Consider the following 23,743-nt stretch of genomic DNA (forward strand, 5'->3'; position numbering starts at 1 on the left):
TTAATGCAAATCTGTAAAGTGTAGTTATAATAGCAAATCAATAGTACAAACGTATATGAGTAATAGCATATTTCCCGACAACTATAAGATACTGAAGGCAACCAGCAGTTTGAAATTTGTCTCAGTTAGTTAGTGTCCGTCTTTCTCTACACCTGTCTCTTAAGCCGCTTCCTTATAATGAATGGCTGTAAGTCATGCTGATCTCCCTGGCAGAGTAACAGACTTTCCAGGTGCCACTACTATTTACAAAGTCAACCACTAAGCCCTCTTCGTCTACCTTAAACCTTCAGTCGATGGTGTGGTCATGTTTGTATTAAATATTGTGTATGTATTTGTGTGTTTTTGTCTTATGGATCCACCAGGATTGTTTGCCACATAATTTCTGTGGCATTAAAAATGAGTGTCTTTTTTTTTTTAGAAAGGGACAACAAACAAACATCTGTACTGACGTTTGAGAATGAGTCAAATTGAGGATCTGATTTGTTTTCTACTTTATCTGCAACACAAACCTGAGCAGCTGTTTCCAGATTCATTATGCATTAAAGCTTGTGCTTAGCTGTCACATGTTCCTGTAACAAGACACTTGCCTGAGAAAACAAATGCATCACATTGTTTATCTTTTTGTGGCAGGGCTTTTTAAAAAAAAATGTATCACGTTGATAAGATGTTCAAATTCAGTTGAAAGGACGACAGGAGGAAGGGCTTCAAAAGGACAATGAGTGACATGTTTTTGATCCTTTCCCCAGTTCAGTACCAGTCAGGCCTTTATGGAGGAAACAACAACAACAGGAGCTCTCCTCTCTCCAGCCGTGGAAATTCACCCATCGTGTGTGAGCGCTGTGGGGAGGTGTGTCGTGGGGAGGTAGTGCGCGTCAAAAACACACACTTCCATGTTCTCTGCTTCACCTGCCAAGGTAAGAAGCTGCCACACACCTACACACACAAACATGCCTCCGTATATTGAGTTCACATTAACACCTCTTCATACGCACACACACACACACACACACACACACACACACACACACACACATATGGACAAACATTTGCATCAGCTTCCCTTCTCCACTCACAAACACAACGTCTCATATTCATTTATTTTTCTATCTTGGACTTATGTGCTTCCTTGTGTGGATTCCACCCACATCAATTTGCATAATTAAATATTTAATAATTGCCAGTACTCAGACAAGAAGGAACCAGCACAATTGAATCAATGATAGCTTCACAGAAATAGAAACTGAGCTATGACTTCACCAAAATCCAAGTCGATGACAAACTGTTTTTTATTAAAAAAAGCAGTGGGCGACACAGTAATTGGTAATTGGATGCCACTGTCACCAAAAACAAAAGGTTACATGTGATAACACAGTGAACGGAAGGTGGGGAGATCTTTGATCTTTAAAACATTAGAGGCTTTGTAGTTTTGTCGAAATATCCCAGCGGCCACTGCAGCACGATGATGTAAGTCCGATGGGGAACAATCAGATATAATTTCTAAATACCAAAAACCCAGGCTCGGATACATGATGATGTACAGTACATGGCAGTAATACTGTACTGCTATCTGGACCGCAATATGTACCAGGTTAGTCACCAAGCATTTTCTTTTTTCACAGTAAAAATAAATTGATTCACAATGGGATTTTTTTTTTTACTTTTATTATAAATAATGGGCTAGAGTGCCTTAAAAAAGCATCAAAATAGACTAATAGACTGTTAAAGCTTGTTTAATAAAAAAAGTGCTCAGGGAGGAGACCTCAGACCTCCCAAAAGGGGTCCGGTCCCAGAATGGCCTCAAATCCAAGTATTAACTGTCTTCTTGCAAAAGCAAGTTGAGTCTTCATGTGAGCCCATATTTACACTTGATACATCATGCATCTTGGGAAGATCAGTATGTATGTTTTTTTTTGTTGTTGCTAGAGTTAGATGATAACATTGATACCACTTTCATATCTGTAAACTAAATATAAAGCTAGAATGAGCAGCTGATTAACTTAGCTTAGCAAAAAGACTGGAGCCAGAGGAAAACGGCTAGCCTGGCTCTGTCCCTGCAGCATCTATAAATCTTACCAGTTAACATGTTGATTTTGTTTGTTTAATCCAAACACAAAAAGAAAAAAAACAATAGCTATTTCCCCTTTCTTTGAGCCCCACTTTCAAAAAGTTTAAGTTGAGTGTGACTGTTGGAAAACACATTGCATTTGTCCAGATGTGTGTGCGTGCGTGCTTGTCTTTGCACATGCAAAAGACATATGAGTGTCTGTGTGTCTTTGCATGTTTGAGCTCCACCACTGAACAGGTGGGACAGATCACACAAATAGAGGTCTGGAGTCAGCAGCTAGCTTAACAGTGCTGTCAGCAGGTTTTCAGCCCGAAGTCAGACTCCAACCAGCTAACCTCCTTTTCACAGGAGACCCACACTGTCCCAAAACACCGTTTTCTCTCTTTGATCTGCCAGTTACATCGCTTGAATGCATGCAGCCACAAAGCACCAACGAGGAGGGGTTTCTATTGTAAATCTTAAAAATAACCTGAGCTGAAATAACAGATTTGATAGTTTGTTTGCTCAATCAAAGCCCTCTGACAGGACACAAGCTAGACTTATTGACAGAAGTGTTTTCCCTTTGATATTAAAGTATGTATTATTATGGACAATTGATCTTGCTGAGTAAGCTTAATGACTTCGAGCTAATGGGCCGTGGGTCAAGTAGACGTCAGCTGATGAAGTGGACAAGAATCAAATTGTCAGCTTTTAGTACACAGGCGTCTTATTTTTTTCCCCTCCTCTTTCCTCCCCCTCTCTGCGGCTCTCTTGTCTCACATGCTTTGTTTGTAGCTGTGAATGTCAGAGAGTTACAATGTAAATGGTGTAATCTCCTGTTAGTGTGGGTATTTAGGATTGAAGAGATTGTTTTTGGAGAGCGGAGAGGAGATTTGGGATGAATGAGAAATAGAAACAGATGAGCAGAGTGAGATAGATGAGACAGCAACCCTGTGTGTTGGGTTGTGATTTGAGATTCTCTGTTATTGGGTAGCATGGTGACTAAATTAGGTGGTATGGCCTAAAATGTATATTTCAGGTTTAAATGGGACAAAGTTAACCTTGATACGCAAACTTGATTTTAATAAATGGATTTGTTGGTGTGAGCACTATTCAATTAAATATAACAATAAGGTTAGTTATAGCACTAGCAGTCAATTGGTTGGTTCACTACTTTAGTCCAGACTTAAATTACAACTGTTGGATGGATTGCCATTAAATGTGAAACAAAGATTCATGGTCCCCTCAGGGTCAATCAATCGATTCCTGATTGATTCCTTAACTTTTCATCTAGCCACCACCAGGTCAAAACTTAAGCCCTAAGCCTATTTGTAGGCCTCTCCTCAATTATTGCATACCCATAGTAAAGAGAGTGTTTTTCGTCTAAATATAAGGTGTATTTTAATAGTTTTGGTATTTTAGAAAGCTGACACTTGTGAGATTTGTTCAGATTTGTAAATATCAGTATATATGTTACTGGTTAAGAGTACATTAAGATGGAACACAGCACAAATTGAAGATTTTGATTTCCGCCCATTAATTAATCCAATTTTGATAAGATATTTTTTTTTAATGTTGTAGTTGAAAGCTCACCCCTCTCCCAGATCATAGCCTAATAGGTTGAGAGTCTCTCTGCACAATTTGTTCTTTGATAAAGTGAAGCATTCAAGAGCTAGAGAGGTTTGAGTGCAGAAATTTCAGCCGAGGTCAACCAAAATCTCATTTGGTTCCAGCTGTTCTATTGTAATTTTATATAGTATATAATTATATATTTCACTTCTTTTATGACTAATAGTGTTCAATCTATCACATGCAGCAGTTTGGCATCATTTAGAGAGCCTGGATCCTCTCTGAGCCTGTTTATGTCTGTCATCCATGGGATTTTCTCGTCTGGCTTCCAGTCCAGGTCTCCTAGCTCAGTCTATGGTTGGTCGATTTCAGTCAATGAACCCTCCTTAGAAGCGTCTGAGTCCTGGCTGATTTTGATTGACAGAAGCGTTAGCCAGTGGGGAGTAAAACTGTGGCGCGTCACCTGAAACGTGCACAAAAGCTCGCCTAAAATAAATCCCCTCCCCCACGGCGCCTTTGTTAGACAGACCCTTGTTTCTACACGGGGACATTTCAGAGACGCACCGGAAATACGTAGAAATATTGTTGATAGAATTAAGCGGAGATTTACAACAGAACAACGAAAAGGTAAGGAGCTTTGGAAGATTTTGAAGGATATTACGCATTGTGTTTCTGGTGTTTGTTTGCTCACAGCCTTGTGAGGGTTTACCAGAGAGACGATCTGATGGTAGTTCTGGAATCTGTGTCGAATGCTCGTGCTTTCTGCTATCTCGGTTGCCTATGCTAACCGTTAGCTTTGTTATGCTAACTCGGAGAAGAGCGAGTTATGGCTAGAAATACGTGATTTTGTGATAAATCTTTTATTTGCGTACAATAGTTGTGTAGAATGGTGTTTGGAGTTTGTAAAAATGTCTTAGATTGTTTGTTTTAAGCTGATTTTTTATTTTTTTTTCGGTATATAAAATATTCATAATCATAAATTGTACACATGCATAAATGGACTTTTTTGGACGGTAAATGCTACAGCGGACCCGAATTTGGGTCCGTCGGGCTTAACAGGTTTTAAGACCAAATCCCCATCAGTCTCAGCTGTAGTGTGTTTAGTGCTGTTTGCCTGCTAAAGCACTGAGATTTAAAAAAAAAAGGTAAATATTACCTAGAGAAGCATGTTAGCCTTTTTCACAAGTTCAGCCTCACCGAGCCGCTAGCTTGACTGTAGTCTTGTCAATCAAATATTGGGCAGTTACTTTGTTGTTTGTAGCTTCAAGTGTTTTGGATATTAGGACAAGCTTCACATTAACAAAAATTCAAAATGTGTAATTTTTTAAATAAGATCGGTGACTAGATGATACCAAACTGGGCCTTATAGCGGTGAGTGATGTGGGTCAAATCACTGTATAGAATTGTATATCTAATAGAAGTACTGTAATACATTTTCTCAAAAAATCAATTGAGAAATTGTTTATGAATAAAATATTCCAGCCATGAGTATCTGTTGTCTTTGTTAATACAGCAGCTGTATATTAAAAGGATGATATGGTATAAACTATGTGGCAAAATGAGTAGACAACTCTTTTCCCAACCGCCTTGACATCTGCAGCTGCTTTATATCTTTCAAAAAAGTAACTATAATACCAAGCTCCATACAAGCTGTTCTTTCAAGTAAACATATCACATGGGACATTTAGAATTAAAATGTTTCACTTAACCACTAAAACATTTACAAAGAACATAATTTATACCAGTGAAGTTTTAGGGCCGATCACTCAAAATTCCGACTCTGCAATTAATATCTTTCTGTTCTCATAAAATCTCATAAAATCTGCAAAACTTTAATACATTTGCTCTCATTTTAAAGCAAATGAAGCCAGTTTTTATTATGACCATGTTCTGCTGCGTATGCAAATATACAGTTGTAACTCCTCAATTTCACAGACGAATGTTCATATGTAACTACTGAAAAGCACATACCAGTCCAAACAATGTAGAAAAATCCTTATTAGTGCACATATTTGCACTGTTTTTACCGACCACTCCTCAGTTAGACTGTTAGACTTTCACTTTTCTCCCCACTTCTCCTTCTCTTTGATCCATCCGTCCACCCTGATCACACTCATGCAAATGCGGAGGAGCTTCGGCAAGAAAATCCATCCCATGTTGATGATGTGAATAGATGAGGGAAGACAGTGACAGGACGGCAGATGTGCGCTGGATGGACAAATCGATAGCCTCATTGATACCTCCCCTGGGTCCCCCCTGTCTCTTCCTCCACATCCTCATCCCCTCGCTTTGCTTGTCTGCTTCCCTTTCTCCTCACACATGATGCCTTCTCGTTTCCTCTTCCTCTAATCTCTCCCTTGACTCCCATCTTGCCTTTCTTCCTCGTTTCCCCACATCTCGTCTTAGCCCTGTGTCTAAAATAATCCTCCCCTCTTGTCTTCTGCATCCGAAAATTGAGCCACGTTCATCTTCTGTTATTCCTGGGGAAAAGGACAAACATCCCACATAGTCCATTTCAACCATTTCATTCCCATTTATGGAGACTTTTATAAAATAATTTTCAGTAAGAGTCCCTCCTCGAAGGTGATGTACAACGGGCGCACACTGAATTTATTTTGATGTATTGTACAACTGCAGGGTCTTCACCTTCTCAACAGAATATAAAACAGACTCATGATTATTTTTACCTAGTAAAGCTTACTGCAAGGCCTGACCCACTTTGGTTTGAAACAAGTTAGCACATCAGGAGCGGTATGTTTTATCAGTATTAGTGTATGCTCAGCCATACAGACAGTCACGGATGGCTCTTTCTTCAGAAGAGACTTCAAGGACAAACTGTGAAGCATTAACCGCTGTATCAGCTCAGCTCACTCTTTTGTGTGTGTCCTTGTATGAGCATTTGCACCGTGGCTCAGTGTGCCGCTGTGTTTCTGTGCACGCTTGCATGTTTTCTTGTGTGTCTGGAAGCAAAATCAGAAAGAAGAGACAGTCAACATGCATATCAAGTAGAGATGTTTTGATATCGTATTTTCCTTCCCGATACTGATACCGATACCTGAACTTGAGTACCGAGCTGGTACAATACGTTAAAAACAAATGTATAAGTGTGATATGATCGCTATCACTGTTGCATGGCGTGGTTCAGGTTAAACCCTTTGTAAATCACAAACAAATACATACAGAGAATGACTGCCATAGAACTTTATTTTATTATCTAGTTTGACAGTCAGTCATAACTGAAAACTAACTTTAAAAAACACAAATCGAAAGGAATAAATAATTCTTTGAATAAATTGTTAAAGTGCAGCCACAATTTATGAGAAGGAAGTGAGATGGCTCATTCATTAGCTAACGTTAGCGTTTTGGGACGCAGCAATCTTTTTTTCCCCCGGAGCTAGTAAGTAGCTAACGAGTGAGCCATCTCACTTCCTTCTCATCACGGCTGAGCGATCAGATAGTGAGTGACATATGTTGTTGTTCCTGTGCTGCCTAGATGAGCTGGTAAATGATAACGTGATATTGGATCGGTGCGTAGAATCACATACTTTCTGATACCCAATCCATTGTAAAATGAGGCATATCCGATACTGGTATCGGAACAACTCTTGTATCGAGCCTCCGGGAGTTCTTGTTTTTTGCCTGCATCTTCATTTATATCCTTTCTTTTTAAATCAGTTCTTGCATTGCCTCTTTCTTTCATTCCTTACACCCTGTGCATGCGCCGCTGGCAGTAAACAAAGAAATCATTATCTGTTGACTTTCTGCCAATTGTGTTTGTTTGCATGCATGTGTGTCCAGACCCCAAGCACTTCAATCTAATAGGCTACAAATCACTATTAACAGATGTAGAAGAAATATATTTAAATACTTCAGTGCCTCTGACGAACTGCAGCTGAACCTGCCCCCCTGATGAGCAGGAGGGAGGGGAAGTGGGAGGCTGGTGATGAATGAAACCGATGGAGCAGAGTAAAGAAGGGGATAGTCACAGGGATAAAAGGGAGGAGAAAGAAAATGCATTGAGCATGATTTAATTTATTGATTTGTATTTCTTTTATGTATTTGTGACATGGAATTTATTTTGTGTTTGCGTTCCCTACAAGCCTCGTCTTCTTTCTCCCGTCGGTAGTAGAACGTTAGAAAGATCTTTCACTTTTTGCTGCAATTAAACGAAGACGAAACAAAGAACAAAGAAAACCCCACATGATCACTACAAAATATCACAATCAATATAAATATATTTTTCCCCCTGAAATATCTGTATTTAACAAATACCAACACATATTTCTCATGGCAGACCAGTTGTAAGACATACATATGCAAAATGGACCTAACATTTTGGGATATTAAGCCCTGAATACTGATTGTATTTCTTGTAACATCATTGTGAATGTTATGTTATAAAGAAAACGTTTCAAGCACTTTTTAGAGTCCCTTCGGATCATGCACCTTTACTGTGATAAGTTTTCTGATAATGCCCTTCTTTTGAACCCAAAACAAAAATCACAGAAACATTACTTCTTCATATTTTGATTGTGACGGACATGTTTGCTTGTTAATCTCAATCTTGAGCGCTCGCCAGCGTCACAACACTCAAGTTTCTTCATTGTTCTCACTGTTGATCTTTTTTATAGAACCACAAGGAGAACTACTAACATCAACAATAGTTGAGTTGCAGCAACAATTGCAATGAAAAACAGCCAATAATCAAGTTATTTGTTGTGTTGACTACTATCCTAACCTAACATCATGTTTAAATCATGAATTCATTTTGACTTTTATATGATCATTTGTTTGGGACCCCTAACCGCATTGACTGCAAAACTTGTTCAGACTTGCCGAATGGTAACTACTGATACTGCAGCAGTTTCATTTACTTCTTACTGATCCACTATGACGGCTTACAAACGAGCCATTTCTCAGTCCTGTAATTTCATTATATGGCCTGAATAATTTCCCGTAAAATCTCTTTTGATCGTTATCTCTGTCTGGTGATGATAAGTTATACAGGTCCCTACACAGAATGAGAATGGATGTGCTAGACAGTGAGACAGAGTGGAGGCTGGATGACTCTCTTGATGCTTGTAGACGGTCATAAAAATGCTGTTACTCTCTCTGCCGGCGCTTCAACCGTCCAGCAGAGACAATCGCCAGTAAAGGTTGAATTCGCTTAAATCCATGATGTCAATTATGCATTAATGAAAGCGACTATAGTTACTGTGAATAGGACTCTGCTGTCTCTGAGCTGCCGTTTTATTTAACTGCCCGGTTGGTGCTGACGTAGCACACAGAAAAGAGACTGTGCGTAGAAACCAGCCAGAGTTTGGAGCAACAGGTGGGGTCAGGGAACATCAGGGCAAGGTCTCGTGGGGGCATGTGTTTTTTTCTTGACAGGTCTGGCATGGAGGCGACTGATATGTCTTTGACCTTTTTGAACATTATGCTATAGTCAGCAAGTTGAAGTGGCAACGGTAAGATTTGTCCCAACTGTCCCTGAAAGACTAAAATGTAATTTGACAGAGGGAGAAATGGATGGTTGCAGGCAGGGTCATGCTCATTTAGATGCTGTGGCAATTCTGGCTTCTGTTATTATTACATTGTAAATGAAATGATTTAGGCTCAGACACACTGTTATACACATGTAATGTGATTCCTGACAGGTTGGATGGTTTTGAGTTGTGACCTCATGCTCATCATACAGATAGTGTGGGCCTGTCTGTACTTTTGCACAAATGCATGTTGGAATGATTACAAATAACAACACATGACATTTTGGGATAAATCAGTTTCCATTTACTTTCTGTCTCAAAGAAAAAAAAAACCTCTACATCACATCTGCTGAGCTTTGCTGATTGTTCATCTTTACAAGGAGCAAAGTTTGAGTATGAGACCGGAAGTAGATTAATGTCAGTCTAATAATGTCTGCACAAGATTTGATTTTATTGCAACAGTTGTTGAGACATTTCAGTCCGAACCAAAATGGTGGACTGGTACACACAGCCTTCCCTAGAGCCATGTCACTAGCATGGCTAATAATACTAGTCTAATAAAAAACACCAGTGAAATAAGCATGGAAACTCAAGTAGCAAGACAGATCAAACCTATATTTAAATATTACTTAGTGGTCTCTAATGTCAAAATTATGACGGAAAATTAGTTGATTATTATAATAGATGTCAATAAGCACAGCCAGTCTAAATGTCCATGCACGGATTTTGTTCTGTGAGGACATTTTTTCTGAAAGTGGCATGTGATCTGAAAATCCAAATATATCAGAGGTCCCTCTGGATTCCAGCCAAGCCTCAACTGCTCCCTCTCTTTCCGGTTTGCCTCCACATCTTAATAGCTTTCCATTTAGACAGTGATGAATGTGTGAATGCTATCAGCAGAGTGAAAAAGGATTAAAAAAAAAGTACCCGGCTATCTTCCTCAAGTGTGTGTCTCTGGGAAACAGAGGGTAGGAGTGTATCTTTATTTATATGAAGGTTTGTATATATGATGTTGTCAGAGCTGGCTGAAAACCACATAACTCCATCTTTTAAATCCCAGTGGATAGTAAGAAAAAACGGTTGCCTTGTTGAACATCATTTTGTGAGCAGCTTTAGTCTCAGGCAGACTGATAAAGGTCAGGCTGGCATTTTAAAGTTGTGCGACAGCAGCTTTGCCATGACAAGAATGCAATTATCAGAGACAGAGAGGGAAAACAAAAAATACTGTACAGCGTTTCTCGCGCTTCAGAACAATGTCCCAGTTTTTCTTTCCGATATGAATAAATTGATTCCAATCTTCAAACTAACAAAAATGTAAGAAGAGAATTATGCTGTAGACAATAATGAAGATGATGTTAAAGGCATCACATCTGTGTTGGAATATCACCTCCTTAGATACAAATGTCAACACGTATGCTAAAAATGGACCCGGACTGGTGTGTGTCATGCTGGTATAAACTTTGAACTACAGTTTAAATACAATGAGCATTGTGAAGGAGTTCCATCCTGGTGCAGTGTATTTCTGGCGTAGTTCAGAAAGAAAAGGAAAAAGAAAAAATAGAAAACCATAATACTGGTTTGAAATTGAAATAACCACATAAGACAATTCCACAGACAATCAGCCTTTTTGTGTTTCTTTCATATTTTGTAATAATGCATTTTATCTCTCTTGTAAAGCACTTTGAATTGCCTTGTCATTGGAAGGTGCTATACACATAAACTTGCCTTGATGCAACAATGTTGCATCTGTGCTGTTTACAATTATGGCACTCTTGGCAACAATGGCATTTTTTACGGGTAGCAGTTAATGGATGTAATGTAATTGCAGATAGTCCAGTGACAAAAATGTGCAGTGAACAGCAATACCATGTTAACAGCTACATAATATTACAATAATGCACTTTTAAAAGGGCATGGCAAGCTACCATTACATGATTCCATGGTCTCTGGGCTTGATGAAAGTCTTTCTCTCTAAATGAAAACCAAAAGGTTCATGTGTTTGGCTCCAGGCTTATATGGAGAAAACTAAACTACAGTTCACTTAAATGTTGCTTTACTGTCTTTATGACTTCAGGTTGGCTCCAATAGACACATACATTAGGCAGCTGGAGTGCTTGTCTTGCCACAGTGTCTCTTTCTCTGTCTGAGCCACTTAACACACTGGCTAGGATCAGATCGGATCCATTCACTCCATTGGGTTTAGAGCCATTAGCTTAATTAGAGCCCAGACATTCAATTCACTGTCAGATATTTTGATCCGTTGGCTGCCTTTCCAATGCCTCACTTACTGTACTTCCAGGTTGTATCATAGCGCAGTTTATATACAGTACGGCTTATAACACAACAGATATGTGGACTTGTGCACAGCTGAATGGGTAAAGCATGGCACTGACACTGACAGCATCAGTGATTCAATTCATTTTGGGGACATACATGAAAAAAAATCAGTTGTGGATCCCGAATCGCTGTTATAAAGTCTTTAAAACACAACTGATGAGAGGTAAGCGTAAGCTCCCTGCCTCCCTTATAGCTGGAGCAAATCATCGTTCAGCTCCTTTTTAAACGATGTAACCAACCAGCTCAGCAGAGACCACGTCATCCTCCAGCACAGCTGCACCAGAAGCAATCATTTGGCTGAAGGACTTAGCATTTGCTGAATAAAAGCCATACATCATGCTGTCAGTGTACATAGTAAACACAATGGGAGCGCTCCTGTGTCCCTTTGCCTGGACATGCATCCATCACACCATACTCACATAGATGCATATAAACATATTCATTGTGTGTAAACACTGTACACATGCAGGTACATATTTACAAATGTTTACACTCAAGCACTCGTACCACATTTTTTCATACCTAATTTTACATGCACAGACTACCAAAACATAGTGTAAAAAAATTAACAGATTAGTTGGTTACTGGTCTAATCCTCAAAACCAGATTACAGTACTAACCCTTTAAAGGTCAGAGAGAACAACAGATTGCACTCTTAACAACCCCACCCCATCCACTACCACACACACACACACACACACCCACACCCACACACACACACACACACACACACACACACACACACATATACACACACATTAATAGCTTAATTAGTCTTTATGCACCTGCAGAAGGGTAAACCTTTAGATTTATGGATGAACACTGGTGTTTGTGTCAAAGCAGACTGGCAACTCAAGTCCATTTGTATCATATTTGATACGTGAGTTTCAGAGACCTCTACGTAATTAACATGAGCAATACTTTCCTGAAAAAACTGTTGTATACAATCATATACATGTCTGCTACCATCTGGTGGAGTTTCCATGCACAGCAGGCAGTAGCAGGCATTTAAATTCCATTTCCAAAATGGCAGCCGTCACGAAGTGACTTTTTCGTTTTCGGCAGGGAAATCGTTACTAATTTTGAAACAGTTACGGTAAGAATAACATTTATAGTGTTACTAATATTTCAATATGACTATTTACTGTATTGAAGCAAACTATAATTACTTCATATTTCGTTCCTTATTTTATAGTAAAATCGTGTTGAAAACATAGGTATCAAATATGATACAGCAGGTTTATAAGGTAATAATTCACCTGTAAATTTTTGTATTGTATTTCATTATGCACTCTGGATTATGCCATATCACAATGCCAAATACACTGTTTTGGTCATTTAATTAAAGTAATTAAAGGTAGTAAGCTAAATTGAGTGAAAATTTATGTTTTTTATGTATAAAAAAGAAAATCCTTGGCTATCATAACCTTTTTTTATATTGTTTATTCATTAATTCATTAATTTAAAAAAAAGAAATTCAGAGTAAACAATCAGATGCAAGCAATGCACAGGCAATCACTTCTCCCATGTCTACTGTGGGAAATGTAAAGTCCAAAAAAATATCATATATGTAAATACAAAAAAAATATTTTTTTTAATTTTTTTTGACTAAAGGTCCAATAAACATATTTTCTGAATATTATATGATGTGTCAGGCTTTACACACATTAATAGCTTAATTAGTCTTTATGCACCTGCAGAAGGGTAAACCTTTAGATTTATGGATGAACACTGGTGTTTGTGTCAAAGCAGACTGGCAACTCAAGTTTCTTAATTATAGTATCATACATACTGATTATATGTATTGATTTAATTATAGGCATTAATGGCTTATACAGTAATAAGAAATACATGATGCATGCAAACACCTTCTCTGACCAGCCCTTTATACCTTATTTTTGTGTTTGAGCTGGAGAGCTTTTCTTTTGTGAGAAAAGAGTTTCTATCACCGCTGCCACACAGTGACTACAAACAGTAACCAGTTTCTCTCCTTGTATTTATAAGGAATGATGTGAGCTGATTCAGGTTGTTTTTCTCTCTCTGTGTGTCCAGTTTGTGGCTGTGATCTGGTGCACTCAGGTTTCTTCCACCACTCTGGCGAGTACATTTGTACAGAGGACTACCAGCGGCTCTATGGGACCCAGTGTGACAGCTGTGACCAGTATATCACTGGGGAGGTGGTATCTGCACTGGGGAGGACGTACCACCCACACTGCTTCGTCTGCAGCATCTGCAGGTATAGTCACAACACACTCCTGTAATTTCTTGCCTCATATTCAGAAACATCCTTTTTTCTGCTCTGGGAATTAATTTAAAGTATTGGAATACAATATATTTTGAACATAGTATGGTTGGCATTGTTAAATTATGTTGTGTTTTTATTTTTTTATTATGTTATTGTTGGCATAGTATGGTTGGCATCGTAATAGTAGGAGAATTGAATATTTAATATTTCAAATTTTTAACACCATTGTTTACAGCTTTTTGTGTTGAGTCATCAGGGATCCTCTTGGCACTGCTTCATTCGTATAACTTGTGATTACAAAAACAATTTGGTTCTCACAGAGCGACACGTACTGTCGTTTAATGACTTTGCAAGTCTGTTCACGACTTCTTGCATACCACAGGTGGCCCTTTACAATTAAAATGTAATGATGTATGAGATCTGCGGGCCAGTATAATTCCTGTGTCTGTGTTTGGTGTCACTGACCAGTGTGCACCAAAGCTACTGCAAAATCACGACAGTGCTAAGAAACACTGTAGGCGATGTTTTAATTGAAACTTTCACAGTCAACACAACTTGATATAGCTAATTAAAAGTAACAAATCAAAGTTTCTGGACTCTACAGCTCCAATAATGCAAGTTGATAGCGTATTTTCTTTAACCGCAGCTCTCTAATAAGCTCCCATATTCTTTTAAACATGACAACACCAGGGTTATTTTCATAGACTGTACATGAGAAGTGAACGTATTTGTGAGCCATCTTGGTTTTTGACTGTTGCCATCTTGACTTTTTGCAACTAGAAGTGACACGAGAGGGTGGAGCTAAGTACAACAAAACTCTGAATGAGAATTTTTAGGCGACCGAAAATGTTACAATTAACTGTCATGAACTGGAAACACATTGTGAAAGTTCTGAACTGAAAACACAGACAACTCCAAGACTGGACAACACCGTGGTAGGAACCTGTCAATCACAAGGTAGCCACGTCTATTTTACTCTAATGTGACCGTAATTCACTAAATGAACAGCATGCTGTTTTGAAGAAGACTTAAAACTACCATAAATTCCATTCCATTCCAGACATTAGAAAGAAATGAAGTTTAAGGCACTCCCGAATAGGCTTCAATTCTCAGAACCAGAGGTTGCCACCTAGTTATTTTACTAGACCTTAGAAAGAGATTGTACAACTTTTAAAGGCTAATATTATATATTTTTTAAAATGCATATAAAATTAGTGGAGTGTCCCTTTATTAGTAAAATATTTTTTGGAGTACCAATTAATGACCCTAATGAATTAAGTGCATCAGTGTAAGCAAGAAGTTGATGAGACATCACATTCAAGATCTAACAAGGTACTATTTAAAATATTTGAAATATGAAACACTTCATATGTGCTTTGTGTCTGTTGTAGCTGGCTGCTCACTTTATTTGTTATATATCATGTCAATTTAGTATTGGCTTCAGTTCATTCAAAGCTGGAGTGAATGTAATAAGTAACTGGTGAATGAAGTGTGACTGGTGAGCTGCACAGTAAATATGATAACAATATAAAAGGCTAACTGTCAGTGAGTGTGTTAGATGTAGAGATGGACCATTAGGTTTTGAATTGCTTATATTGACAGTTTTTCTAGTCCCCCTATTTGTGTGTGTTGGTGTTTGTTTGTGCACCCACTCTACTGAATAAGAACCCACTGTACTGAAATGTGAAGCTTATTCATTTTGAAAATGACTGTGGTCAGCATATTGCAATAAAATTGTGTCTCTCAAATGAATTTTTTTTTCCAAGCATTGACCGAACTCTCACAACAACCTCTCTGATGTGTGCAGAGGAGACATGTAGCATAATATAGAGCTGGGCAGTGTATTGATTCCGACTTCCAATATGTGGGACATCAAATAGACAATTTGACATGTAGCTTACTTTCCTGCAACTAAACAGATATCAAAAAAGGTCCTCCAAATATTCTCACTGCCATTAGACAAATCAGTTTAAAATCTTCAATAATATGTGAGAAATACTAGTAACTGATATTGTCACAAAATAATGTTGAATCACATTTGTACTTGGGATGAACTTTCTGTTTCTGAGGCGACTGTAGAACAGCAGCAGCTACTTTATCATTTATCAGCCTGTGTGTTGCAGTTTTCTTATTTTCTACCAGAGGAGTTTTGGACATGTGATCTGGATACAGATTTGTATACAATGAAAAAAATTGGATTCAGCTGTGGCTGTATTGCAGATGCTCACCCCTGCCCTCACATTATGTGGCTACAGCTGAGCCCTCAGGCTAAAAGGCATTTACTGTATGTCTTGATTTATAATTCAATGCCTTCTTGAATTCATATTTCAGTCTATTCTGCTAAACCAAAAATGAGAAATAATGGGGTGAGATTGCTGTGTGGAACTGAGGGATCAGGTCAACACTCCACTGCTGTTTCTTTGTTTGCGAAGAACCCTGAAATAGAATCAAATATGTTCTTAGATACTGAAGGTCCACTGATTTACTATACATTTTTTAGTGGGGAATTTGAGAAACAATTTAAGTTCTGTAAGGATAACAAAAAATATGTCCTACTGGTGTTAATAAATGCTCTTCAGTCTCTGCCATTCCATTTAAATCCATTGTGTTAGAATAAAAATATAATTTCCATTTGTCAAAATGTCTGCAAAACAAAGCAGATATTGCACCACTAGGGGGTAAGAGTTGAAATGTTATTTGGTGTTCTGGGGGAACAGTATAATTTTTGCAACACCATATCTGCATAGCTTTACTGGAATTTTCTGTGTGTGTTTTCAGGTGTCCGTTCCCAATTGGAGACAGGGTGACCTTCTGTGGGAAGAAGTGTGTGTGTCAGCAGTGCTCACACACTCTGAAAAGCGACAAGCCCGTCAAGGTCCATGGACCAAGCTGTAAGAACTAAACACACACAAATGTATGCACACACACATTCAAAACCATACTCATTCTGTTGATTTTGAAAGTTAAATACACTGTATTAGGGATAATTTATGACAAGCTGTGGAGTTATACACAAACAATGCATGAAGTGACGTTGTGTTATTTTTGAAAGTGTCTGTGGTACTATAGCTACTTGCCAGCAATCAATTCAGTTCACATTTTGAGTCATGACCAAGAAAAGATCAAGACTTTGAGGGGTTGGGACCAAGACCAAGGCCGAGCGAGACTGAGTCAAGATCTGAAAGATCCACATTCCCATACAAACACCCACAGAGTGTGTGTGTGTGTGTGTTGTGTGTGTGTGTGTGTGTGTGTGTGTGTGTGTGTGTGTGTGTGTGTGTGTGTGTGTGTGTGTGTGTGTGTGTGTGTGTGTGTGTGTGTGTGTATGTAAGCGTACCATGAGATGAAATGCAATAAAATAATCAAAAGGTATTGCAGAGCGGAAAACGTGGGTCTTTTGTGGGTCTTTTTCTGTGGGTCTTTTCCTTTGTTTTCTGTGGGTCTTTTCCTTTGTTTTCTATGAGCACTCACAGTACTGATTGTAACAAATAAATCAGATGACACATTTAGTGACATCCCTGCAGTTGCGGTCTTGATCGCAAAACCCAGATCGATCTCGAGTTACAGCACAGAAAGAAAAAGATCTTTCAAGTTTCATTTGTATTAAAAAACTGCAGTACATCCCGTGTACTGTGAGTTTTTCGGACCATTGCCGACTGGCACAGAAGAATAATCAGGCTCTAGTTGCAGAGACAATTCATTGTTTGTTTCGGTCTCTAAGACAAATATAACATGTGACCAGCATTATCCTTTAATAGCAGTGTGATGGAATAAAGCTGCTACACCTGAGCTGTGCAATACCTAAAAATAATGCATAGCTGCTGGCCATTTAGTAGCAAGGATCATCTGTGGCCATCATTTTATGTAGCCTACAGATATTTAATTGAAATGACCTACATCTAACTGATCCATCCAGCATGTAAGACCGTTTGCTCCCCTACAGGTGAAAAAAAACCAACCCAGAAGAGGTCCACTGTCCACCTGCTGAACGCTGTAAAACATATAGCCACATCCCCTGCAGCTACACACCCACACACACGCACCCACACAAAAGGTGGCCTGCTGCTCCAGGTGGTCTTGTAGCCTGGTTCTTGTAGCTCCATCTGGCAAAGACAGCGTGACTATAACGACAGGAAATAGGGACGAGGAGGAGAGAGGAAGAAGGAGAGAAGGGATGAGAGGTTGGCAGAGGACTGAGTGGAAGCTCAGAATGTTGAAGCTGAGCTTATCTTCTTTTTTGTGTTCATTGCTGCATTTCCTGTGTCTCCTCTCCGCTCCTCTAGACTGTGCCGGCTGTGGCGAGGAGATCAAACAGGGTCAGTCTCTGCTGGCTCTGGAGAGACAGTGGCACGTCAGTTGCTTTAAATGCCGAACGTGCGGCTGTGCGCTCACTGGAGAGTACATCAGCAAGTAGGTGGCTTGATCCCCCATATGTACAGTCTCTACTGTAGTTATGTTTGAGCCAATACCAAATATTTTCTCTTTCATATCTGAAGCTATCCACTTTAAGAAAGCTACTTGGAGCACTCTTATCGTGGCAAGTCATGGAAAAGTAGGATTTCTTTTTCGCCATCACCTGTGTATATCCGTTATTTATTTGTCTTTTAATCAACTAGACACAGTATTACTCGGAAGTCACAATGAAAAATCTTTGTTTTTGCTCCGGTTGATTCATGTAGCTCAATCTTGCATCAAAAAGCAATGTGTTACAGGATGTTTTACCCCGTCAGGGATGGGATACCTTACTGTGAGACTGACTACCACACTCAGTTTGGGATCAGGTGTGACAGCTGTAACAGGTACATCAGCGGCAGAGTACTTGAGGTGAGTGCACGTTTCCACGTGAGGATATGTGTGTCATGCTAAAGACAGATGGGAACAAGAGGGAGAATGTGCATATTTTTCATCTCTGTGGAGGAAAGTGTAGGTTTGTGTGCCTGTATGCCAGTATGTGTGTGTGTGTGTGTGTGTGTGTGTCCGTCTATGAAAAGCTGCGAAAAAACGCAGCTGTCCCTCTTTAAAAGTGTTGACTGATGACGAAGCAGCTTTGCAAAACCAACAAAGCAGCACTCTCCCATCTCCTCTACCCCTATTCATTCCTGTTTTTTTTATTCTATTTCTTATCGCGCCTCTCCTCTCTCTTCATTCCTTGTTCTTTTTCTCCATTTCTTACCACCACACTTTGTTCTGGTTTCCTCATTTGTGTCATCCGCTCTCGCTCTCTCTCTCTGCCTTATTTATTTCCTCTCACTTTTCCTTTCCTTTCCTGTTCTCCTCTAGGCTGGAGGGAAGCGATACCACCCAAGCTGTGCCAGGTGTGCCCGCTGTCACATGATGTTCCTGGAAGGAGAGGAAATGTACCTTACAGGTACAATATATGTAAAACAAATAGTGCATATATACAGCTTACAGGCATAGAAATTGAATTAGATGAACCCTGATAGTATCCAAATGGCCAGTGTGTGTGTGTGTGTGTGTGTGTGTGTGTGTGTGTGTGTGTGTCAAAGAGTTAGAGAGCTGTAGAATATATGGCCACCTGATAAGTGACTGCTTTTGACAAAGCACCGTTATATAGCTTATTGATCTCACATATACCACTCTTTACCACACTCAATGGTAAAGACACACACATGCACACACCTTCCCCTAGCCCATGTTTTCTTTGTACGCTCAAAGGTTGGAGTCAATTACCACTCAACCTTCGCCTCTGCTGTGTCCATTACTCTGCGTCGCTCCTGACAGAATTAATCCGAATGAAACCGACTTCGCCGGAAGTTTAAATTGAATCATCCAGGAGCTTCTGTTTTTACAAATTAGATAATAGTAATTAAAGGTAATAAGCTTATTCATGCATTCATGTAGGTTGACATGAGGAACTGGCAAACCTTCTTGACCATGTGGAACAAACTTGCATTTATATGCGTTTTGCTTAATAACCAATCAAATATCCTACAAATTACTCTGAGAGCAGCTGTTTTGCATTAGCAATTACTTTTTAGGAGGAAATGCACCGTAATGTCGGCCATAATATTCATATGGAGCTACATATAATTTGCAAAACTATGATTAAACGCCATCATTAAGTGCCCTGGCCTTAATTTTAGCCATACCTCAACCACAGTTAAGCTTAAATACATGCTTGTATTAGAGGAATAAGGGAAAATGTTGGCTGTGAACATTGTGCAGATAAGTACAATGTCAAAATGTCTGATATGTGGAAGAAAAATGAGCAGCATTTCTCTGAAAACATGATGTTAATGCAAATGAACATACTGTACTGAAGGAGATATGGTTGTGCAAACAGGCCACACATGACAATAAGAGCACAAATGTTTCCTTAAGATAAGGGGGAAATGTAAAAAAGAAATTAAAATAGTACATACACAGGTGATTTAGCCTGCTGAGCTGAATCCAGATTAAAGGTAGAGCTACTGTACCATAACGTGGTAACACAGAGTCGTCCACACAGGTTGACACCTCCTCTTTCACCTCATTGACATTCTGCTACTCACCTGCTCACAACCAACAGTAAAAGTAAGAATTTACATATTGTAACTGAAGTCCGGGTGTGTATTAATCTATGCCCAGAAATATATGCAAGCTTGCGTGCCAGTGAATCTGCTTGAAAACATGTTTGCACATTTGTGTGTCTGCATATGAATGCAGGTGTGTTTGCTTGTCTGCTGAGCTCCGGAGAGCTGCCCCAAGGTTACATTCACTCCTTTTGATGACTTCAGACATGCTGGACGGCTGAGCAATCACCCTCATGAGACACACTAGATTACAACACACGCACGCACAACACATGCGCACACACATGCAATCAATCTCTTGATACACGTCTGGAATGACAAGTGGTGTGTGTGTGTGTGTGTGTGTGTGTGTGTGTGTGTGTGTGTGTGTGTGTGTGTGTGTGTGTGTGTGTGTGTGTTGTAGGTCGGGGGTGGAGAACTATTTAATGAAGTAACTATGAATGTTTAATTTAAATTCTAAAAAGGGATAAATGTTTTCTCAGTTGTGTTTTCATTATTCAGCATTTTACAAACATCCAATGAAGCTATATATGTTCTATAAACTCCAGTTCACTCAGTCCAAATAATGGTCACACCTCCAGTGGATTCTCAACAATTTTGCCACAACTTTGGTAGCAGGTCATGGTAGGTTTCGCTCAGGTGGTTAAAATTTTGACTCTCATGCTTTACTCCTGCAGGTTTCGGACTGCAACCTGAATGTTTTGTCATCATTGATCCACTAATTGATTGTAAAATATAAAGAATAATGATTCACGCTCATTATCAAGTCACCAGAGCCCAAACTGATGTTGTATAATTGCTTATTTTCATTCTAAAGAAATGTCAAACATAACAATGCCAAATGTATTTCTATACTTAAGACGGAATTCAGATCACTCATTGATTCTCATAATTGTTATCAGGTCATTTTCTTTCAAATTAATAGTTTCAGGCCGAGTAAAGTAGAAACTGATCGTAGCTTAAGTGCATCTTTACCTCTTTTCTTACTCTCTCAATAAAGTCTAAATAAAAACAACAAAAGAAGGGCAACAGACATCAGGAGGTTAAAAGAATGGAAGTAATCATTGTACATATCTGACTGGTAACATTAGTGTGATGTGTATGCTGTTTCTCATGGCAGCATGATTCAGCAGAAAGCAAAACTCCTAAGGCCATTTAAATATCTGCTGCTTTATAGCATTAGAATTTCAAATGACAAAGCACAAATGTCAATATTGCTTCCCTTGATTCCATAGGCTGCATTCATCCTCTTTGAATATACATAAGGAGGACAGTTTTGTCCACTGACCTCATTTTGCATAAAGTTAATAAAAGTAAAAAATAAAAGTCTCAAGTTTCAACATAGCTGAGACTTCATTCCTAAATGAAAAAAACAAGAAGGATACATTTGAATTATAATTTGAGACGAAATTCAGGCAGCTAATTTTCTCGGAACTGATGTGCAGCGCTGTTGTTTCGGATTGAATTCCTTCTCTCTGCACCGTTTAGATTCTCCTCATCCAGGAGATAAAGGATCTCAAGTCCAAGGCCATACATCTGTTCGGCAGCAGGGCTGAGGAGCGTGGGTGGGACGGGGGTGCACTGAATCACCACGCATGGTTCCTGTCTACAGTATTGATTTTGTGTGTGGGTGTATGTGTGTGTGTGTAGTTGCTGTGCCTCTGTGTATCTGTGTGTGCAGGTCAGATTTATGGTGTTGATAGTAGTTGTATATTAGAGTCATGATCAGCTAACTGAGTCCATTCGGTTCCTGCGTTGCCCCAAGGCCTGAGAAAATGTGTGTGTGTGTGTGTGTGTGTGTGTGTGTGCGTGTGTGTGCGTGTGTGTGTGTGTGTGTGTGTATGTGTTCAAAGGGGATATATTACTGTCATTATCACTATCAGCTCCACATGCATATAGCATCCTGACATTAGTGGTTTATGATTATGAATATGATCTCAGAGCGAACATTCATTCCCTCTTTATCTCGAAAGTCAAATGTCCTCTTTCTTGTTTATTTTGTCTCTCTTCATTTAGGCCACCTCTTGTTATTGTTCAATTCAGTTCAATTCAAAAAACTTTTTTTTTGGGAGTCGACTGTTAAAGCACAATGCTGTCAAAGCAGTAGTTCTGTTAAACATATGTGTATGCACAGGATATGCAATAAATGAGCATTTCTGAATTAAAAAATAAATAATAAGACCGTAAGTGAAGGAAATTGAATATTTGATTTTACACCACTTATACCTCTCTTTATGTCTTTTTATTTTTTGCTCACTGTCTCTTTAACACAATGGTCCATTATTTGGGCTGTATTTCTCTTTTGAGTCATTTAGTTAGTTAGAACTTAATTCTCCTTTAGTGCTTTGAGCTAAATGCTAACGTCAGCATGCTAACAGACTCACAGTGTCAATGCTAAAATTACGATGTATTGCTAGTATGACGTTTACCATGATCACAATCTTAGTTTAGCACTCACCCTAAAATCTAAAAAACATGTTATCCACTTAGCTGTCATGCGTTTTATCAATCTAGATAGTTTTTGGTATGAGTTGCCAAGTGTTAGAGGTATCAGCCGTAGAGATGTCGGCTTTCTCTCGAATATAATGGGACTATATGACACTCGGCTTGTGGTGCTCAAAGCTCCAAGAAAACACATTTGAAAAATTCAACAGCAATGTCTCTTTCAAGAAAATATGACCCGGTTAATCAAGATAATCCTTAGTCCTCTGTCCAAAAGTGTTGGACAAAAGGAAATGTTGACTTGTTGATGATCCTACAAGAAAAGTTAAGATATGTTGTTGTTCAATAGTTGTTGAGAGATTTGACTCAAAACCACAAATGTAGAAGTTATGGTGGCGCTAGAGGAAAAGTCAGTGGATCAGTTGATAGGATTCATCATCTGAGGACCATGAATGTCTGAACAGACTTTCATGGTAATCTATGTAATAGTTTTTGAGATGTTTTTTTTCTCTCTCTCTCTCTCTCTCTGTCCGTCTCTCTCTCTCTTTCACTCTCTCTCTGTCTCTGTCTCTCTGTGTCTCTCTCTCTGTCTCTGTCTTCCTCTATGTTTATTTGTGTGTGGAGAGTAGAAGACTTACATCCTCTGTCCTCAGACCAGACAAATTGCCTCCACAGCCTCATGCGCTGCCTCCTGTGTGTATTTTTTGATGTTGATGCACTTAAAGGAGGCTGATCTGCTCTTCATAGGATCCCATAAAACTGTATGTCAGCTGCCCACACACACTAAACAAAATAAACTGTGCTAAAATGGTGTGTGTTTGTGTGCAGGTTCAGAGGTTTGGCACCCCATGTGTAAAGAAGCAGCTCGGCTGGAGAAAAAACTGAGGGTGAGCAATACTCAAAATACCCACAACCCCCTGCTATTTCTCTCTATTTCTGTTTCTGCCCTCTCTTTGTTTCTCTCTGTGGCTGAAATTTCACATTCTTGGTTTACAAGCAAAAATGTTCTTTGCATTATAAGAAACTAACTAAGACCAGGCTCTCCAGAGTAATGCAATATTGTTTTTATCTTGCGTTTCAGGCCTTA

At 39.1% G+C, this 23,743-nt stretch overlaps 1 protein-coding gene across 4 annotated transcripts in view; it reads left to right on the forward strand.

Moving 5' to 3' along the window:
* Positions 1-23,743, forward strand: part of LOC137876517 (actin-binding LIM protein 3-like) — a 41,442-nt gene that overhangs the window by 2,788 nt on the left and 14,911 nt on the right. For all 4 annotated transcript variants that reach the window (XM_068716150.1, XM_068716147.1, XM_068716148.1 and 1 more), the window contains exons 2-8: positions 747-914; positions 13,489-13,672; positions 16,460-16,572; positions 17,965-18,091; positions 18,412-18,505; positions 18,962-19,049; positions 23,485-23,543. In XM_068716150.1, coding sequence (XP_068572251.1) covers positions 747-914; positions 13,489-13,672; positions 16,460-16,572; positions 17,965-18,091; positions 18,412-18,505; positions 18,962-19,049; positions 23,485-23,543 — 833 coding nt within the window. The remainder of the gene's footprint in view (positions 1-746; positions 915-13,488; positions 13,673-16,459; positions 16,573-17,964; positions 18,092-18,411; positions 18,506-18,961; positions 19,050-23,484; positions 23,544-23,743) is intronic.

Source organism: Cebidichthys violaceus, unplaced genomic scaffold, assembly GCF_023349555.1.
Source record: "Cebidichthys violaceus isolate CVI_PGR_0920_01 unplaced genomic scaffold, fCebVio1.0.p SCAF_20, whole genome shotgun sequence".
In the NCBI taxonomy this organism is placed as follows: domain Eukaryota; kingdom Metazoa; phylum Chordata; class Actinopteri; order Perciformes; family Stichaeidae; genus Cebidichthys; species Cebidichthys violaceus.